This window comes from Tachyglossus aculeatus, chromosome 17 (assembly GCF_015852505.1).
Source record: "Tachyglossus aculeatus isolate mTacAcu1 chromosome 17, mTacAcu1.pri, whole genome shotgun sequence".
Classification (NCBI taxonomy): domain Eukaryota; kingdom Metazoa; phylum Chordata; class Mammalia; order Monotremata; family Tachyglossidae; genus Tachyglossus; species Tachyglossus aculeatus.
The window spans coordinates 35539862-35559361 of record NC_052082.1 but is presented as its reverse complement, the minus strand read 5'-3'; the positions used below and the strand labels follow the sequence as shown (position 1 = coordinate 35559361).

General features: G+C 47.3%; 1 protein-coding gene across 3 annotated transcripts in view; it reads left to right on the top strand.

The window, feature by feature from the left end:
* The window catches only part of NCAPH (non-SMC condensin I complex subunit H), a 73254-nt gene that overhangs the window by 39603 nt on the left and 14151 nt on the right, over nt 1-19500 (top strand). For all 3 annotated transcript variants that reach the window (XM_038759278.1, XM_038759277.1, XM_038759279.1), the window contains 2 exons: nt 2372-2571; nt 19046-19194. In XM_038759278.1, coding sequence (XP_038615206.1) covers nt 2372-2571; nt 19046-19194 — 349 coding nt within the window. The remainder of the gene's footprint in view (nt 1-2371; nt 2572-19045; nt 19195-19500) is intronic.

The window sequence follows — 19500 nt, the reverse complement described above, 5'->3', positions numbered from 1 at the left end:
ACAAACATTCCCTAAGGTCTCTATCAGAGTCCGTCAGAACCTGAGGTGGAAAGACATTTTATGGTTAACGATAATGGCGTCTTTTAAGCACTTATTATGTGTCAAGCACCGTTCTAAGCACTGGAGTAGATACAAGTTAATCAGGTTGGACACAGTTCCTGTGACAAATGGCTCTGAATCCCCATGTGATGAAACCTGGACTCTGCAAAGCGTCCAAAGTCGTACAGCAAGCAAGCGGCAGAGCTGGAATCATCGTCATCATCATCATCAATCGTATTTATTGAGCGCTTACTATGTGCAGATCCTCTGACTTCTTAGGCCCGTGCTCTTTCCCCTCGATGATATGGTACGTCTCACTAGATCGCGCTGCTTCTCTGGTTGAACCGGACGGAGTTCCCTTCACCTTCCAACCTGATGCCATTGCAAGGAAACTCGACTTACGGGTGCGCGCGTGACTGGAGCGGCGGACGGCGCCGTCTGCTCAGAATGGTTGCCCATTGTCGGGGTGGTGTGTCTGCTCGGGATTTTGGGCCCGGCGCGTTTTCCTCTTTGAGGCAGAGCGGTGCCTCTGTTGTGTGAGTTGAAAACAGAGATGAAATCCAAGTCTGCAGATGAGGACTTCGGTTTCAGGCGGCTCTCGCCTGGAATCTGTCCAGCCCTCCGTGTCCACGGTTCCTCGCTGATAAGAGCTGTGATCTGCGGCTCATCATCATCAATCGTATTTATTGAGCGCTTACTGTGTGCAGAGCACTGTACTATGTGCCTGGGAAGTCCAAGTTGGCAACATAGAGAGACAGTCCCTACCCAACAGTGGGCTCACGGTCTAAAAGGGGGAGACAGAGAACAAAACCAAACATGCTAACAAAATAAAATAAATAGAACAGATATGCACAAGCAAAATAAAAAAATAAATAGAGTAATAAATATGTACAAACATATATACATCATCATCATCGTATTGAGCGCTTACTGTGTGCAGAGCACTGTTACTAAGCGCTTGGGAAGTACAAGTTGGCAACATATAGAGACAGTCCCTACCCAACAGTGGGCTCACAGTCTAAAAGGGGAGACAGAGAACAAAATCAAACATACTAACAAAGTAAAATAAATAGGATAGATAAGTACAAGTAAAATAAATAAATAAATAGAGTAATAAATATGTACAACCATATATACATATATACAGGTGCTGTGGGGAAAGGAAGGAGGTAAGATTGGGGGGATGGGGGGGGACGAGGGGGAGAGGAAGGAAGGGGCTCAGTCTGGGAAGGCCTCCTAAGGCTAAGGATTAGCTCGATGCTAATCCTATTCATCGATTAGGTAGAGGGATATTTTCTCTGGCGGATTAGACCTGGGAGTTTAACCCCAAAAGACCCTCACAGTACGGTAGCGAGGATGATTCATTCATTCATTCATTCATTCAGTCGTATTTATTGAGCGCTTACTGTGTGCAGGGCACTGGACTAAGCTCTTGGGAAGTACAAGTCGGCAACATATAGAGACGGTCCCTACCCAACGACGGGCTCACAGCCTAGAAGACGATAATGACGGAGTCTCCGTCCTTATCCGGAGCCCTGGTCCGCAGTTATCGGGACTCTCACGGGGCTAGTGAGCGGCTTGGGCAGACTCCGGCACTCTGTTCCCCGCCACCCGGGGCACCGAGCGAAGAAGAGAGCAAGCCCAAGGCACAGTGCTGGGGCGGCCTTCACCCACATTAACCCAGAACGAGGATTAGAACCCAGGCCTCCTGTTTCCCAGAGCAGGGCTCTGCCCCCGGGAGAAGACACATCTCGCTCCTGTCTTCTGTATTGGACTCCGGGAGGCTCGCCATTTGGAGTTAAATCTAAAAAGGTGAACTCCTGGCTAGCGGTTATTTCAGTGGCCTCTGTCCTCTAGGCTGCTCTGAGACTTGAGGAATTTCCTGCTTTTTGAGGTTATGTCCCTTGGCACCGCGTTTCCTGAGAAATTGCAATGTGTAAATCTTGCCTCTGTATTATTTTTAGCTTGGGGCCTTTAGCCTACTCATTAAGCCTGGTTTCCATGGAAAATTGTTTTCTCTAAACACGTAGCTAATGGATTCAGATTCCTGTTTCACGGGCCGCAGTATGTGCCTGGCAGCAGTACAACCTCACCCTGTCCGGGACCTTTACAAACTTGATTTCCTCAGCTCTACTTATTGAGCGATCCCTTGGAGGGGAGAGAGAGGGATGAGGAATGGGCCCAGGGCTCGGAGCAGAGATTTGAAACGCGATGCGCTACGGAAAGGCCCGACCTATAAGGCTGTGTGGTTGGGAAGCGTGAATCCCGAGACTCTGATGTCAAGGAGAGAGCCACCATTCCCAGGGGCCTAACTTCCCTTTGTTCTCTCCAGTCTGTGTCAGCCCTGTTGGACAAGTTTAAGAAGAGCGACCAGGTTTTTGACGTTGACGCGGAGGTGGACGACAGCGATCCCGAAGGCTACGTGGGTGCCCCGGGGGAGGATGACTTCGATGCCGATGCGGCCGAGCAGACGATGGCAGGGGATCACGGGGCCTTCAGGAGTCAGGAGGCCTGCGTCTACCGAAGCCCCAGGTACACCCGGGCACGGCGGACGCGTTTCCATCCGCTGAAGCGCCGCTCCACGCTCCCTGTCCTGGGTTAATACGGTCCCACTTGGCCACTACGGGAGGTGGCCAAGTGTGACAGGGAGAAAGGATAAACCGAGTTTCCCGTCCTGTGGATAATGGTAGTGGGTCCGGCCCGCGCCATGACTGACCCTTCTCCCCTGAATGCAGAGAGGGAGACCCGCTTCCCCTGCTGATCCCGATCGCCGTATTGGCCCTGGAAATTCCCCCCGGGAAAGAGGCTTCCCAATCCAGTGGTAAAAACACCCTCCCATCTGCCCCGTCACCGTGCGTCAATCTCCCTGGATGGATCAATAGAAGAAATTGTTTACGTGAGGCCGTTACACCAAACGCTCCCGGAGATCAGATCAGCGTGGGGGCTCGCTGTCCACGGGGGCGGGGGGGCGGTGGGACCCTCAGGACCGTCTCCACTCTAAATACCTCAACAGCTGAGGGAATTTGGGATGAGGGGCAAAAAGTTTGAATTAACGGTAAACTGGGATCAAGCCAATCGGGTTCATCTCGGACTCCGTTTAACTGGCCGGGATTCTTCGGCCGCTCTAAAGTTCGGTACATAAAAGATGGTTTTCAAGGGATCGTTGACTTAATAGAACGGCTTCGCAGGGAATGCTATTTAAGAAGGAAATGAAAAATTTGAGCCTAGGGAAACTTCAGATGTAATCCATTCAATCAGTCGTATTTATTGAGCACTTACTGTGTGCGGAGCCCTGTTGGGAAGCACAAGTCGGCAACATAGACTGTGAGCCCACTGTTGGGTAGGGGCTGTCTCTAGATGTTGCCCACTTGGACTTCCCAAGCGCTTAGTACAGTGCTACGCACACAGTAAGTGCTCAATAAATACGATTGAACGAATAGGGGAAATGAGGACTCAATCAGGGAAGGCCTCTTGGAGGAGATGTGAATGGAGCAGGGTTTGGAAGGTGGACTGTTGGGTGTGACGGGGGATAACATGAGCAAGGGATAGACAGGATTGGGGTTCAAAGAGTAGGTTGGTGTTAGAGGAGCGGTGTGTAGAGAAGCAGCGTGGCTCAGTGGGAAGAGCCCGGGCTTTGGAGTCAGTGGTCATGGGTTCAAATCCCGCCTCCGCCAACTGTCAGCTGGGTGACTTTGAGCAAGTCACTGCCCTTCTCTGGGCCTCAGTTACTTCATCTGTCAAATGGGGATGAAGACCGGGAGCCCCACGTGGGACAACCTGATCGCCTTGTATCCTCCCCAGCGCTTAGAACGGTGCTTCGCATAGTAAGCGCTTAACAAATGCCATCGTCATTATTACTATTCGTGGCTGAACTAGGCTTCCAAACTGGCCGAATCGATGCTTTAATCATCATCATCATCATCAATCGTATTTATTGAGCGCTTACTATGTGCAGAGCACTGTACTAAGCGCTTGGGAAGTACAAACTGGCAGATAAAGGGATTCGAGCCGATTGGAAAGGAAACAGAGGGTCCTGAAGGCTGAGACGTCAAACTGTAATCCCGGGGATTAGCGAAGAGGTACAGACAGCTTTTAGCGTCTTTTAGACTGCGAGCCCACTGTTGGGTAGGGACTGTCTCTACATGTTGCCAACTTGTACTTCCCAAGCGCTTAGTACGGTGCTCTGCACACAGTAAGCGCTCAATAAATACGATTGATTGATTGATTGATTGCTGGGGGCCAAACTCCAGGACACACGGCCCCCGCTCCCTCTAAGGATTTTCCTTGGGGAAGGGAGAGGAAATGGTTTAAAATCGAAATAACACCAAATTAGATCTCCCTCACCCTTTTGACCACAGGTACCGGAGAGAGACGGGGAGAGAGTGAGAGAGAGAGAGAGATCTCTCACCACCTGGAAATTAAGAGAGAGATCTCTCGCCACGTGGAAATCATCCGGCAGGATCCAAGGCTGGCTTGGATGAGGGCGGAGCTGGGAAAGAAGGCTTTTCCCGTGGGACAATTCCTTACGAACACTGAGCTCCGTCCAGCGGGCAGGACTAAGCCCTCTCGGTTGGATCACCTGCGCACTTGAAGCCACTCCCCTCGAGCGCTTTGATAGTCGCCCCGCAACGCTTACCTATCTGTAATTTTTAGACTGTGAGCCCACTGTTGGGTAGGGACTGTCTCTAGATGTTGCCAATTTGTACTTCCCAAGCGCTTAGTACAGTGCTCTGCACATAGTAAGCGCTCAATAAATATGATTGATGATGATGACGTAATTTGACCATCTCCCCCTCTAGATTGCAAGCTCCTCGTGGACAGAGACCGTCTAGACCTACTCTTTCGTATTCTGCTGTCCCAAGCGCTTAGTACAGTGTTCTGCACCCAGCTAGTGCTCGAGAAATACTGTTGATTGATTGACTTTGGCCGTGTAATATTCTGTCTCCCCCTTCTAGACTGTGAGCCCACTGTCGGGTAGGGACCGTCTCTAGATGTTGCCAGCTTGTACTTCCCAAGCGCTTAGTACAGTGCTCTGCACCCAGTAAGCGCTCAATAAATACGATTGATTGATTGATTGATTGATAATAATAATTACGGTATTTAAGTGCTTACTGTGTGCCAAGCGCCGTTCTAAGCGCTGCGATAGATACAGAGTAATCAGGTTGGACACACATGAGGCTCAATCAATCAATCGTATTTATTGAGCGCTTACTGTGTGCAGAGCACTGTACTAAGCGCTTGGGAAGTACAAGTTGGCAACATATAGAGACGGTCCCTACCCAACAGTGGGCTCACAGTCTAGAAGAGACTCTTATTCCTCCCCAGCGCTTAGAACAGTGCTTTGCACATAGTAAGCGCTTAACAAATACCGTCATCATTATTATTATTACCTCATCTGGAAAATGGGGATTAAGACTGTGAGCCCCACGTGGGACAACCTGATCACCTTGTATCCCCCCTGCGCTTAGAACAGTGTTTTGCACATAGTAAGCGCTTAACAAATACCATCATTATTATTATTATTACCTCATCTGGAAAATGGGGATTAAGATTGTGAGCCCCATGTAGGACAACCTGATCACCTTGTATCCTCCCCAGCGCTTAAAGCAGTGCTTTGCACATAGTAAGGACTTAACAAATACCATTATTATTTATTGAGCGCTTACTGTGTGCAGAGCATTGGACTAAGCGCTTGGGAAGTCCAAGTGGGCAACAGGTAGAGACGGTCCCTGACCAACAACGGGCTCCCAGTCTAGAAGGGGGAGACAGACAACAAAACAACGTTGCTTCTCCATCGTTATTATTAATAATTAATCATACCGTCATTATTATTGTTTCTGGTGTTACTATGAATAATAGAGAAGCAGCGTGGCTCAGTGGAAAGAGCCCGGGCTTTGGAGTCAGAAGCCAATCAATCAATCAGTCGTATTTATTGAGCGCTTACAGTGTGCAGAGCACTGTACTAAGCGCTTGGGAAGTACAAGTTGGCGACATATAGAGACGGTCCCTACCCAACAGTCTAGAAGTCATGGGTTCGAATCCCGGCTCCGCCACATGTCTGCTGTGTGACCTTGGGCAAGTCACTTAACTTCTCTGAGCCTCAGTTGCCTAATTTGTAAAATGGGGATTAAGACTGTGAGCCCCACGTGGGACAACCTGATCACCTTGTATGCCTCCCAGCGCTTAGAACAGTGCTTGGCACATAGTGAGCACTTGTGTCATTATTATTAATCCCCATTTTACAGATGAGGTAACTGAGGCAAAGAAAAGTTAAGTGACTTTCCCAAGGTCTCGTAGCAGACAGGTGGAGGGGACGGGATTAGAACCCACGACCTCCGACTCCCAAGCCCGGGCTCTTTCCACTGGGCCACGCTGCTTCCTAACCTCTCAACCTCTGGCAGAGGAGGCAAATCCCTCCCAGAATTCAATCAATCAATCAATCAATCGTATTTATTGAGCACTTCCTGTGTGCAGAGCACTGTACTAAGCGCTTGGGAAGGGCAAGTTGGCAACAATTCCCCAGGGACCTCTGGGAAATGGCGGCAAACCACCCCCTTTGTTCTCAGGGCCACGTAGTTTTTGACCATTCTGTCACCGCGGTTCCCTTGCCAGCTTTCAACCAGACCGGCGTGGCGGCTTTTAGAGCGTCCACCATTGTCATCATCATCAATCGTATTTATTGAGCGCTTACTGTGTGCAGAGCACTGTACTAAGCGCTTGGGAAGTACAAGTTGGCAACCACTAACGGGCACCCCTCCACCTTGGCTCGCCAGAGTTGTCCACGAGAGCTGCTTAGTGGAGGCTCCCGCGGTCCCTGGCCGGCGCGGTCCTTGGAGGGACTCCCTTCCACATCCGAAGGGTTGTCAATCCATCAATCAATCGATCAATCGTATTTACTGAGTGCTGACTGTGTGCAGAGCACTGTACTAAGCGCTTGGGAAGTACAAATTGGCATCACATAGAGACAGTCCCTACCCAACAGTGGGCTCACAGTCTAGAAGGGGGAGACAGAGAACAAAACCAAACATACTAACAAAATAAAATAAATAGAATAGATATGTACAAGTAAAATGAATAAATAAATAGAGTAATCAATCAATCAATCAATCGTATTGAGCGCTTACTATGTGCAGAGCACTGTACTAAGCGCTTGGGAAGTACAAATTGGCAACACATAGAGACAGTCCCTACCCAACAGTGGGCTCACAGTCTAAAAGGGGGAGACAGAGAACAAAACCAAACATACTAACAAAATAAAATAAATAGAATAGATATGTACAAGTAAAATGAATAAATAAATAAACAAATAGAGTAATCAATCAATCAATCGTATTTATTGAGCGCTTACTATGTGCAGAGCACTGTACTAAGCGCTTGGGAAGTACAAATTGGCAACACATAGAGACAGTCCCTACCCAACAGTGGGCTCACAGTCTAAAAGGGGGAGACAGAGAACAGAACCAAACATACCAACAAAATAAAATAAATAGGATAGAAATGTACAAGTAAGATAAATAAATAAATAGAGTAATAAATATGTACAACCATGTATACACATATACAGGTGCTGTGGGGAAGGGAAGGAGGTAAGATGGGGGGGGGATGGAGAGGGAGATGAGGGGGAGAGGAAGGAAGGGGCTCAGTCTGGGAAGGCCTCCTGGAGGAGGTGAGCTCTCAGCAGGGCCTTGAAGGGAGGAAGAGAGCTAGCTTGGCGGAGGGGCAGAGGGAGGGCATTCCAGGCCCGGGGGAGGACGTGGGCCAGGGGTCGATGGCGGGACAGGCGAGAGCGAGGGACGGTGAGGAGATCAGCGGTGGAGGAGCGGAGGGTGCGGGCTGGGCTGGAGAAGGAGAGAAGGGAGGTGAGGTAGGAGGGGGCGAGGGGATGGGGAGCCTGGAAGCCCAGGGTGAGGAGTTTCTGCCTGATGCGCAGATTGATTGGTAGCCACTGGAGAGTTTTGAGGAGATTTTTGTCCCCGCCACCAACATCCCACCAGTCAGCCCCAGCAGAGTGGGGGGCCAGGCCTTCCTTCCGTAACGGGGGACGGCCCTCCTCAGAAGACATGGTCATTTAAAAGAATAAGGGGAAGAAAGATGGCGGAACACGTGCAAGGACCCAGTTGCCTTGATGAGGATGTCAACCGTCTGATCATCCCCCACTGAGCCCTTTTGGGGACAGCCATTTGGTAAACAGGCTCATTCATTCGTTCAATCGTATTTATTGAGCGCTCACTGTGTGCAGAGCACTGTACTAAGCGCTTGGGAAGTACAAGTTGGCGAAATGTGAGCCCCACATGGGACAGGGACTGTGTCCAACTCCATTTTCTTGTAGCCACCCCAGCGCTTAGTAAAGTGTCTGGCACAAAAGAAGCGCTTAACAAATACCATTATTATTCAGCACTTACTACAGTGCACTGCACACAGTAATCGCTCAATAAATACAATGGAATGAATGAACTAGGAATTGTTCATTCCTATGTATATATAGTATATACATAGGAATTCTATTATAGGAATACTATTCCTATAGTATATATGTATATATATATATATATATGCATATATACACCTGTATATATGTATATATGTTTGTACATATTTATTACTCCATTTGTTTTACTTGTACATATCTATTCTATTTATTTTATTTTGTTAGTATGTTTGGTTTTGTTCTCTGTCTCCCCCTTTTAGACCGTGAGCCCGCTGTCGGGTAGGGACCGTCTCTAGATGCTGCCAACTTGGACTTCCCAAGCGCTTAGTACAGTGCTCTGCACACAGTAAGCACTCAATAAATACAATTGATTGATTGATAGTCAAATCCCCTTCTCGATCCAGATGCGTTTGTCAACTGCGCCGTCTTAATGGGCGTCCTCCGGGATCAGTCAACAAGCCGAACGACTTGTCCAAATCGAAGAGACTCCTCTGGTCTTTGTGTTATTTTTTCCCCCACTACATAGGGTCATCATCATCAATCGTATTTATTGAGCGCTTACTATGTGCAGAGCACTGTACTAAGCGCTTGGGAAGTACACATTGGCAACATATAGAGACAGTCCCTACCCAACAGTGGGCTCACAGTCTAAAAGGGGGAGACAGAGAACAAAACCAAACATACTAACAAAATAAAATAAATAGAATAGATAGGTACAAGCAAAATAAATAAATAAATAGAGTAATAAATATGTACAAACATATATACATATATACAGGTGCTGTGGGGAAGGGAAGGAGGTAAGATGGGGGGGATGGAGAGGGGGACGAGGGGGAGAGGAAGGAAGGGGTCCCCTCCTCTTTAAAAGCCTGTCTCTATATGTTGCCAATTTGTACTTCCCAAGCGCTTAGTACAGTGCTCTGCACATAGTAAGTGCTCAATAAATACGATTGATGATGATGATGATGATGAAAAGCCACCCATTTCTAAAAGCCTTCCCCCCGTGACCACTGTCCACGTGAGCGGAACTGAACTCTTCGTCTTCCCTCCAAAAGTCCCGCAGCTTTCCCCTCACTGTTGACAACACTACCAACTTGTACTTCCCAAGCGCTTAGTACAGTGCTCGGCACACAGTAAGCGCTCAATAAATACGATTGATTGATTGATTGATCCTTCCCGTCTCGCAAGCCTGCGTACTCAGCTCACCTCTCCCCTTCAATCTCTCTCCTTCAACTCACAGATTCAGTCAGTCACTCTTATTGATTTTATCTCCCGCAATCGCTCAATCGGTGGTATTTATTGAACGCTCAACTGTGAGTGCAGAACTCACAGATTCAGTCACTCTTATTGATTTTATCTCCCGCAATCCCTCAATCGGTGGTATTTATTGAACGCTCAACTGTGAGTGCAGAGCTCACAGATTCAGTCAGTCACTCTTATTGATTTTATCTCCCACAATCGCTCGATCGGTGGTATTTATTGAACACTCAACTGTGAGTGCAGAACTCACAGATTCAGTCACTCTTATTGATTTTTATCTCCCGCAATCGCTCAATCGGTGGTATTTATTGAACACTCAACTGTGAGTGCAGATCTCACAGATTCAGTCACTCTTATTGATTTTATCTCCCGCAGTCGCTCAATTGGTGGTATTTATTGAACGCTCAACTGTGAGTGCAGAGCTCACATATTCAGTCACTCATTGATTTTATCTCCCGCAATCGCTCAATCGGTGGTATTTATTGAACACTCAACTGTGAGTGCAGAACTCACAGATTCAGTCACTCTTATTGATTTTATCTCCCGCAATCGCTCAATCAGTGGTATTTATTGAACACTCAACTGAGTGTAGAGCTCACAGATTCTGTCAGTCAGTCACTCTTATTGATTTTATCTCCCGCAATCGCTCAATCGGTGGTATTTATTGAACACTCAACTTTGAGTGCAGAGCTCACAGATTCAGTCAGTCACTCTTATTGATTTTAGCTCCCACAATCGCTCAATCGGTGGTATTTATTGAACACTCAACTGTGAGTGCAGAACTCACAGATTCAGTCACTCTTATTGATTTTATCTCCCGCAATCGCTCGATCGGTGGTATTTATTGAACGCTCAACTGTGAGTGCAGAGCTCACAGATTCAGTCACTCTTATTGATTTTATCTCCCGCAATCGCTCAATTGGTGGTATTTATTGAACGCTCAACTGTGAGTGCAGAGCTCACAGATTGTCAGTCAGTCACTCTTATTGATTTTATCTCCCGCAATCGCTCAATCGGTGGTATTTATTGAATACTCAACTGTGAGTGCAGAGCTCACAGATTCAGTCAGTCAGTCACTCTTATTGATTTTATCTCCCGCAATCGCTCAATCGGTGGTATTTATTGAACACTCAACTGTGAGTGCAGAGCTCACAGATTCAGTCAGTCAGTCACTCTTATTGATTTTATCTCCCGCAATCGCTCAATTGATGGTATTTATTGAACACTCAACTGTGAGTGCAGAGCTCACAGATTCAGTCACTCTTATTGATTTTGTCTCCCGCAATCGCTCAATTGGTGGTATTTATTGAACACTCAACTGTGAGTGCAGAGCTCACAGATTCAGTCAGTCACTCTTATTGATTTTATCTCCCGCAATCGCTCGATTGGTGGTATTTATTGAAGACTCAACTGTGAGTGCAGAACTCACAGATTCAGTCACTCTTATTGATTTTATCTCCCGCAATCACTCGATCAGTGGTATTTATTGAACACTCAACTGTGAGTGCAGAACTCACAGATTCAGTCACTCGTATTGATTTTTATCTCCCGCAATCGCTCAATCGGTGGCATTTATTGAACGCTCAACTGTGAGTGCAGAACTCACAGATTCAGTCACTCTTATTGATTTTATCTCCCGCAATCGCTCAATCGGTGGTATTTATTGAACACTCAACTGTGAGTGCAGAGCTCACAGATTCAGTCACTCATTGATTTTATCTCCCGCAATCGCTCAATCGGTGGTATTTATTGAACGCTCAACTGTGAGTGCAGAACTCACAGATTCAGTCACTCTTATTGATTTTATCTCCCGCAATCGCTCAATCGGTGGTATTTATTGAACACTCAACTGTGAGTGCAGAGCTCACAGATTCAGTCACTCATATTGATTTTATCTCCCGCAATCGCTCGATCGGTGGTATTTATTGAACGCTCAACTGTGAGTGCAGAGCTCACAGATTCAGTCACTCTTATTGATTTTATCTCCCGCAATCGCTCAATCGGTGGTGTTTATTGAACACTCAACTGTGAGTGCAGAGCTCACAGATTCAGTCAGTCAGTCAGTCTTATTGATTTTATCTCCCGCAATCACTCAATCGGTGGTATTTATTGAACGCTCAACTGTGAGTGCAGAACTCACAGATTCAGTCACTCTTATTGATTTTATCTCCCGCAATCGCTCGATCGGTGGTATTTATTGAACACTCAACTGTGAGTGTAGAGCTCACAGATTCAGTCAGTCAGTCACTCGTATTGATTTTATCTCCTGCAATCGCTCGATTGGTGGTATTTATTGAACATTCAACTGTGAGTGCAGAACTCACAGATTCAGTCAGTCACTCATTGATTTTATCTCCCGCAATCGCTCAGTCGGTGGTATTTATTGAATACTCAACTGTGAGTGCAGAGCAAGCACTTGGGAGAGTACGATTATTACGATAATAGTGGCATTTATTAAGCGCTTACTATGTGCAAAGCACTGTTCTAAGCGCTGGGGAGGTTACAAGGTGACCAGGTTGTCCCACGGGGAGCTCACAGTCTTAATCCCCGTTTTACAGATGAGGGAACTGAGGCCCAGAGAATAATTATAATAATAATGGCATTTATTAAGCGCTTACTATGTGCAAAGCACTGTTCTAAGCACTGGGGAGGTTACAAGGTGACCAGGTTGTCCCACGGGGGGCTCACAGTCTTAATCCCTGTTTTACAGATGAGGGAACTGAGGCCCAGAGAATAATAATAATAATAATAATAATGGCATTTCTTAAGTGCTTACTCTGTGCAAAGCACTGTTCTAAGTGCTGGGGAGGTTACAAGGTGATCAGGCTGTCCCACGGGGGGCTCACAGTCTTCATCCCCATTTTACAGATGAGGTCACTGAGGCCCAGAGAATAATAATAATAATAATAATAATGGCATTTATTAAGCGCTTACTCTGTGCAAAGCACTGTTCTAAGCGCTGGGGAGGTTACAAGGTGAGCAGGTTGTCCCATGGGGGGCTCACAGTCTTCATCCCCATTTTACAGATGAGGTCACTGAGGCCCAGAGAATAATAATAATAATAATGGCATTTATTAAGCGCTTACTCTGTGCAAAGCACTGTTCTAAGCGCTGGGGAGGTTACAAGGTGATCAGGCTGTCCCACGGGGGGCTCACAGTCTTCATCCCCATTTTACAGATGAGGTCACTGAGGCCCAGAGAATAATAATAATAATAACGGCATTTATTAAGCGCTTACTCTGTGCAAAGCACTGTTCTAAGCGCTGGGGAGGTTACAAGGTGATCAGGTTGTCCCACGGGGGGGCTCCCAGTCTTCATCCCCATTTTACAGATGAGGTCACTGAGGCCCAGAGAATAATAATAATAATAATGGCATTTATTAAGCACTTACTCTGTGCCAAGTGCTGGGGAGGTTACAAGGTGATCAGGTTGTCCCATGGGGGGGCTCACAGTCTTAATTCCCATTTTACAGATGAGGTCACTGAGGCCCAGAGAATAATAATAATAATAACGGCATTTATTAAGCGCTTCCTATGTGCAAAGCACTGTTCTAAGCGCTGGGGAGGTGACAAGGTGATCAGGTTGTCCCACATGGGGCTCACAGTCTTAATCCCCATTTTCCCGATGAGATAACTGAGGCCCAGAGAAGCGAAGTGACTTGCCCAAAATCACCCAGCTGACAAGTGGCGGAGCCGGGATTTGAACCCATGACCTCCGACTCCAAAGCCCGGGCTCTTCCCACCGAGCCACGCTGCTTCTCCTGCTGCTTCACGTGATCAGTGTGGGCTCCTCAGTTCAGGATCTGGCAACAGAAACTGCAAGAAGCCAATAGGATGATGATGATAATAATAATAATAATAATAATAATAAATAATAATTATGGTATTTGTTAAGCGCTTACTATGTGCCAGGCACTGTACTAAGCCCTGGGGTAGATACAAGTGAATCGGGTTGGACACAGTCCCCGTCCAAGGTGGGGCTCACGGTCCCAATCCCCATTTGACAGATGAGGTGACTGAGGCGCAGAGAAGTAAAGTGACCTGCCCAAGGTCACACAGCGGACAAGTGCAGAGGCAGGATTAGAACCCACAACCCTGTGGCTCCCAGGCTCACCTTGGTGGCGAGACGGAAGCGATCGAGTGCGATTGAGTATAGGTGTGCGTTAGAGGAGTGAAATCTGCTTGCTAGGCTGCAGTAATAATAATAATAATAATAATAATAATAATAATAATAATAATAATGGCATTTATTAAGTGCTTACTATGTGCAAAGCACTGTTCTAAGCGCTGGGGAGGTTTCAAGGTGATGAGGTTGTCCCACGGGGGGCTCACAGTCTTCATCCCCGTTTTACAGCTGAGGGAACTGAGGCCCAGAGAAGTCAAGTGATTTGCCCAAAGTCACACAGCTGATTATTGGCGGAGTCGGGATTTGAACCCGTGACCTCCGACTCCAAAGCCCGGGCTCTTTTCCACCGAGCCGCGCTAACTCAGTGAGGTAAGATGAGAAGGGGCAAGGCGACTTTCAGTATTTTAAAGCCGTCGGTAAGGAATTTGACGTGGAGATGGATGGGCACATCCGTATCCTGGAAGTTCTTGTGGAGTGGGGAGAGACGGACTGAACGGTTTTCCGGAATAATGATCCGGGCAGCAGGATGAAGTTAGGACTGCAGTGGGGAGAGACGGGAAGCGGGGAGGAGGGCGGCATCACGGCTGATGCGGTAATAAAGGCGGGATAGGATAAGTCCTCGGGCGGTTTGGATGGGGAAGAAAGGACGGATTTTAGACGTGATGCCTGCTTCCCCTCTCTTGGGCCACGATGTGGAAGTCTTTGGAATTCAGGGGCATGGATAATAACGATGGTATTTATTTATCAATCAATCAGGGGTATTTACTGAGCGCTTATTCGGTGTACTCAATGCTTGGGAGAGTACGCTTCAACAGATTCGAGTATTAAATGCATATCGTGTGCCAGGCGCCAAGCTGCGGTGCTAGATAATCGGGCCGAAACGGGGCTCGTGGCCTGAGAAAGAGGGAACAGAGATTTTATCCTCATTTTACATTTTACAAAGGTCCAGAGAGGTTAAGGGACTTAAAGGGTCTCTGGCTTCCTAGTGCCCCCCCAGAAGGCCCAGAATCTGGTTCAAATGCAGAGTTTGCAGCTTTGTCTCTCCTTTCCCTCCCTATTGTCCCAACGATAATTTGCTCCTGGCCCTCTGAGGGAGTCAAGTAGAATTCCTACCCTGCGGTGGAGACAGGCCCAATTATTCCCACGGGCCAGATCGGGGTGGGAATGCCTCCCTCCTATCCCACCTCTGAGGATGTGGCGATGTCCTTTTAGACCGTGAGCCCACTGTTGGGTAGGGACTGTCTCTATATGTTGCCAACTTGGACTTCCCAAGCGCTTAGTCCAGTGCTCTGCACCCAATAAGTGCTCAATAAATACAATTGATTGATGTCCACGAGAGAGCCTCAGTCCGCCCGCTCCCCAAAGGAGCTCTTCTCGTTTGCCGTGGGCCTCTGCCGCAGTCTACCTCATTTCTTCCGTTGGATTAATCCCCTCCGGAGCGCAGAGACCAAATCTTCCCGTGTTTCGACGAGCTCGATCTCGGCGTTTTTAGCGTCTTAGGTCGCGAATCACCTCTGTCGGTCTTTGGGCCGTCTCGGCTTGCCGCCTGGGAAAAAAACACCCCGATCCCTATCAGCTCTCGGATGATTCATGGCCGTGAGCAGGAACTGTGGCTTGTTATCTTTTGGGGTGAGACTCCACCTGAGTTTCACTTGCAATGGGGGACGCGCCCCCGAAACGGGTAGGGAGGAGTATCCCGTCCCTTAGGACGGACTTGCTGAGCCGCGATCCCGGGGCCGGTTCTATGGGCTTAGAAGGGATGGGAAAACCAAGTGCGGAGTTGACTCAGGACAGAGGGAGAAAGCGTGGGGAGGTGGAAGGGATTAGTCAGGGAATCAATCAATCGTATTTATTGAGCGCTTACTGCGTGCAGAGCACTGGACTAAGCGCTTGGGAAGTACAAGTTGGCAGTGTTGTCAACAGTGAGGGGAAAGCTGCGGGAGGAGAGACTTTAGGAGGGAAGACGAAGAGTTCGGTTCCGCTCACGTGGACAGGGGTCACGGGGGAAAGGCTTTTAGAAATGGGTGGCTTTTCATCGTCATCATCATCATCATCATCAATCGTATTTATTGAGCGCTTACTATGTGCAGAGCACTGGACTAAGCTCTTGGGAAGTACAAACTGGCAACATAGAGAGACAGGCTTTTAAAGAGGAGGGGAAAAAAATAACACAAAGACCAGAGGAGTCTCTTCGATTTGGACAAGTCGTTCGGCTTGTTGACTGATCCCGGAGGACGCCCATTAAGACGGCGCAGTTGACGAATGTATCTGGATCGAGAAGGGGATTTGACTGTCAATCAATCAATCGTATTTATTGAGCGCTTACTGGGCGCAGAGCACTGGACTAAGCGCTTGGGAAGTCCAAGTTGGCAGCATCTAGAGACGGTCCCTACCCGACAGCGGGCTCACGGTCTAAAAGGGGGAGACAGAGACCAAAACCAAACATGCTAACAAAATAAAATAAATAGAATACATGTAACTGAGAATAGTCCATGGACCCTGGCTACAGCCCTCGGGACTGTAAGCTCGTTGTGGGCAGGGGACATTTTTAGACTGTGAGCCCACTGTTGGGTAGGGGCCGTCTCTATAGGTCGCCAACCTGGACTTCCCAAGCGCTTAGGGAAAACTTCCTGCGGGAGAGGGGATTTTAGGAGGGCTTTGAAGATGGGGAGAGAGGGAAGATGGTCCGTCCGATAGGGAGGGGGAAGGAACAGGGGGTTGACGGGAAGGGCCATTAAAGCTAGACAGAGTGCTAAAAGTTGGCCCCTGGGAAACCGAGGCAGACCACCCCCTTTGCTTCCTGGGGCGTGTGGTTTTTGTCCTTTCCTCCTCTGCACTTCCCTTGCCAGCTTTTCAGCTCCGGGTGGGAGATTTTTAAAACACATCCCATAACCGCCCGGGAGTCAGGAGGTCGTGGGTTCTGTTCCTGGCTCCACCACTTGTTTTGTTTTATTGTCTGTCTCCCTCCTGTAGACTGTAAGCTCGTTGTGGGCAGGGGATGTGTCTGTTTATTGTTCAACTGTCTTCTCCCAAGCATTTAGTACAGTGCTCCATTTATTCTATTTATTTTATTAATGATGTGTATATAGCTATAATTTTCTGATGGTATTGACACCTGTCTACTTGTTTTGTTGTCTGTCTCCCCCCTCTAGACTGTAAGCTCACTGTGGGCAGGGAACATGTCTGTTTATTGTACAACTGTCTTCTCCCAAGCATTTAGTACAGGGCTCCATTTATTCTATTTATTTTATTAATGATGTGTATATATCTATAATTCTATTTATCTACTCTGATGGTATTGACTCCTGTCTACTTGTTTTGTTTTGTTGTCTGTCTCCCCCCCAAACTGTAAGCTCACTGTGGGCAGGGAATATGCCTGTTTATTGTTCAACTGTCTTCTCCCAAGCATTTAGTACAGTGCTCCATTTATTCTATTTATTTTATTAATGATGTGTATATATCTATAATTTTCTGATGGTATTGACACCTGTCTACTTGTTTTGTTTTGTTGTCTGTCTCCCCCCCCAGATTGTAAGCTCACTGTGGGCAGGGAATATGTCTGTTTATTGTTCAACTGTCTTCTCCCAAGCATTTAGTACAGTGCTCCATTTATTCTATTGATTTTATTAATGATGTGTATATATCTATAATTTTCTGATGGTATTGACACCTGTCTACTTGTTTTGTTTTGTTGTCTGTCTCCCCCCCCAGACTGTAAGCTCACTGTGGGCAGGGAATATGTCTGTTTATTGTTCAACTGTCTTCTCCCAAGCATTTAGTACAGTGCTCCATTTATTCTATTGATTTTATTAATGTTGTGTATATATCTATAATTCTATTTATCTATTCTGATGGTATTGACACCTGTCTACTTGTTTTGTTTTGTTGTCCGTCTCCCCCCTCTAGACTGTAAGCTCACTGTGGGCAGGGAATATGTCTGTTTATTGTTCAACTGTCTTCTCCCAAGCATTTAGTACAGTGCTCCATTTACTCTATTTTATTAATGATGTGTATATATCTATAATTCTATCTATTCTGATGGTATTGACACCTGTCTACTTGTTTTGTTGTCTGTCTCCCTCCTCTAGACTGTAAGCTTGTTGTTGGGTAGGGATTGTCTCTATTTGTTGCCGAATTGTACTTTCCAAGCGCTTAGTCCAGTGCTCTGCACCCAGTAAGCGCTCAATAAATACGATTGAATGAATGAATGAATGCCGTGTGACCCTGGACAAGCCACTTCTCTTCTCTGGGCCCCAGTTCCCTCATCTGCTTAGTACAGCGCTCAGCACACAGTAGGCGCTCAATAAGTACGATTGAGCGAATCTGTAAAACGAGCCCCACGTGGGACAGAGACGGTGTCTGACTCAATTGGCTCGTGTCCTCTCCAGCGCTTAGTACACTGCCTGGCGCGTAGTGAGCACTTCACGGATACCACCGTCAATCAATCAATCAATCAATCGTATTGAGCACTTACTGTGTGCAGAGCACTGTTTGTACTCCCCCTTGTCCCCCTATCCACCCCCTCATCTTACCTCCTTCCCTTCCCCACAGCACCTGTATATATGTATATATGGTTGTACATATTTATTACTCTATTTATTCTACTTGTCCATATCTATTCTATTGATTTTATTTTGTTAGTATGTTTGGTTTTGTTCTCTGTCTCCCCCTTTTAGACTGTGAGCCCACTGTTGGGTAGGGACCGTCTCTATATGTTGCCAATTTGTACTTCCCAAGCGCTTAGTACAGTGCTCTGCACATAGTAAGCGCTCAATAAATACGATTGATGATGATGATGATGATGGGCCTCAGTTATCTCATCTGTAAAATGGGGATTAATACTGCGACCCCCCCCCGTGGGCCAACCTGATCACTTTGTAAATTCCCCAGCGCTTAGAACAGTGCTTTGCACATAGTAAGCGCTTAAGAAATGCCAGCATCATTATTATTATTATCTGTAAAATGGGGATTAAGACTGTGAGCCCCCCGTGGGACCTGATCACCTTGTAACCTCCCTAACGCTTAGAACAGTGCTTTGCACATAGGAAGTGCTTAATAAATGCCATTTTTATTATTATTATCATTAAGAGGAGTAGCAGTAACAGTGGTCGTCAAGCGCTTACTGAATCCAGAGTCCTGGAGCCCTGTTCCAATCGTAGCATATAAGATTGAAACTCGTTCCGTGTGTTACAGGAAAGATGTGATACCCCTCGGTGACGGAGACATTGGGACCCTGTGCCTCCATCTTTCCCTGAAGCCCGGAGAATATTCCTACTTCAGTCCCCGGATCATGTCAATGTGGGCTGGCCCAGACCACTGGCGCTTTAAACCCCGCCACAAACGTACGTATTTCCGTGTGATGGCTTTAGGGACGGGGGAGAAGGCGTGACCGACGCCTCTCGTCAGCTTGCCGGTCCAGCCAGGGAGCATTTTAAGGGAGGAAGCGTGCGTGAGTACGTGTGTGTTGGAGAGAAACAGCTCTATCAGGAACCGGATCTGTCCTCGGACGGAGAGTTGACTTGAATCTTGAGCGGAGGGTCGGTCGGAGTCAAAACTTCCCCTTCTGTTTTAATCCCGTCTTCCTGAAAAGCCGGGGAAGTGCCTGTTTTTAGAGTAGACTGCCTTGAATTCGGGTAGCAAGACGAATT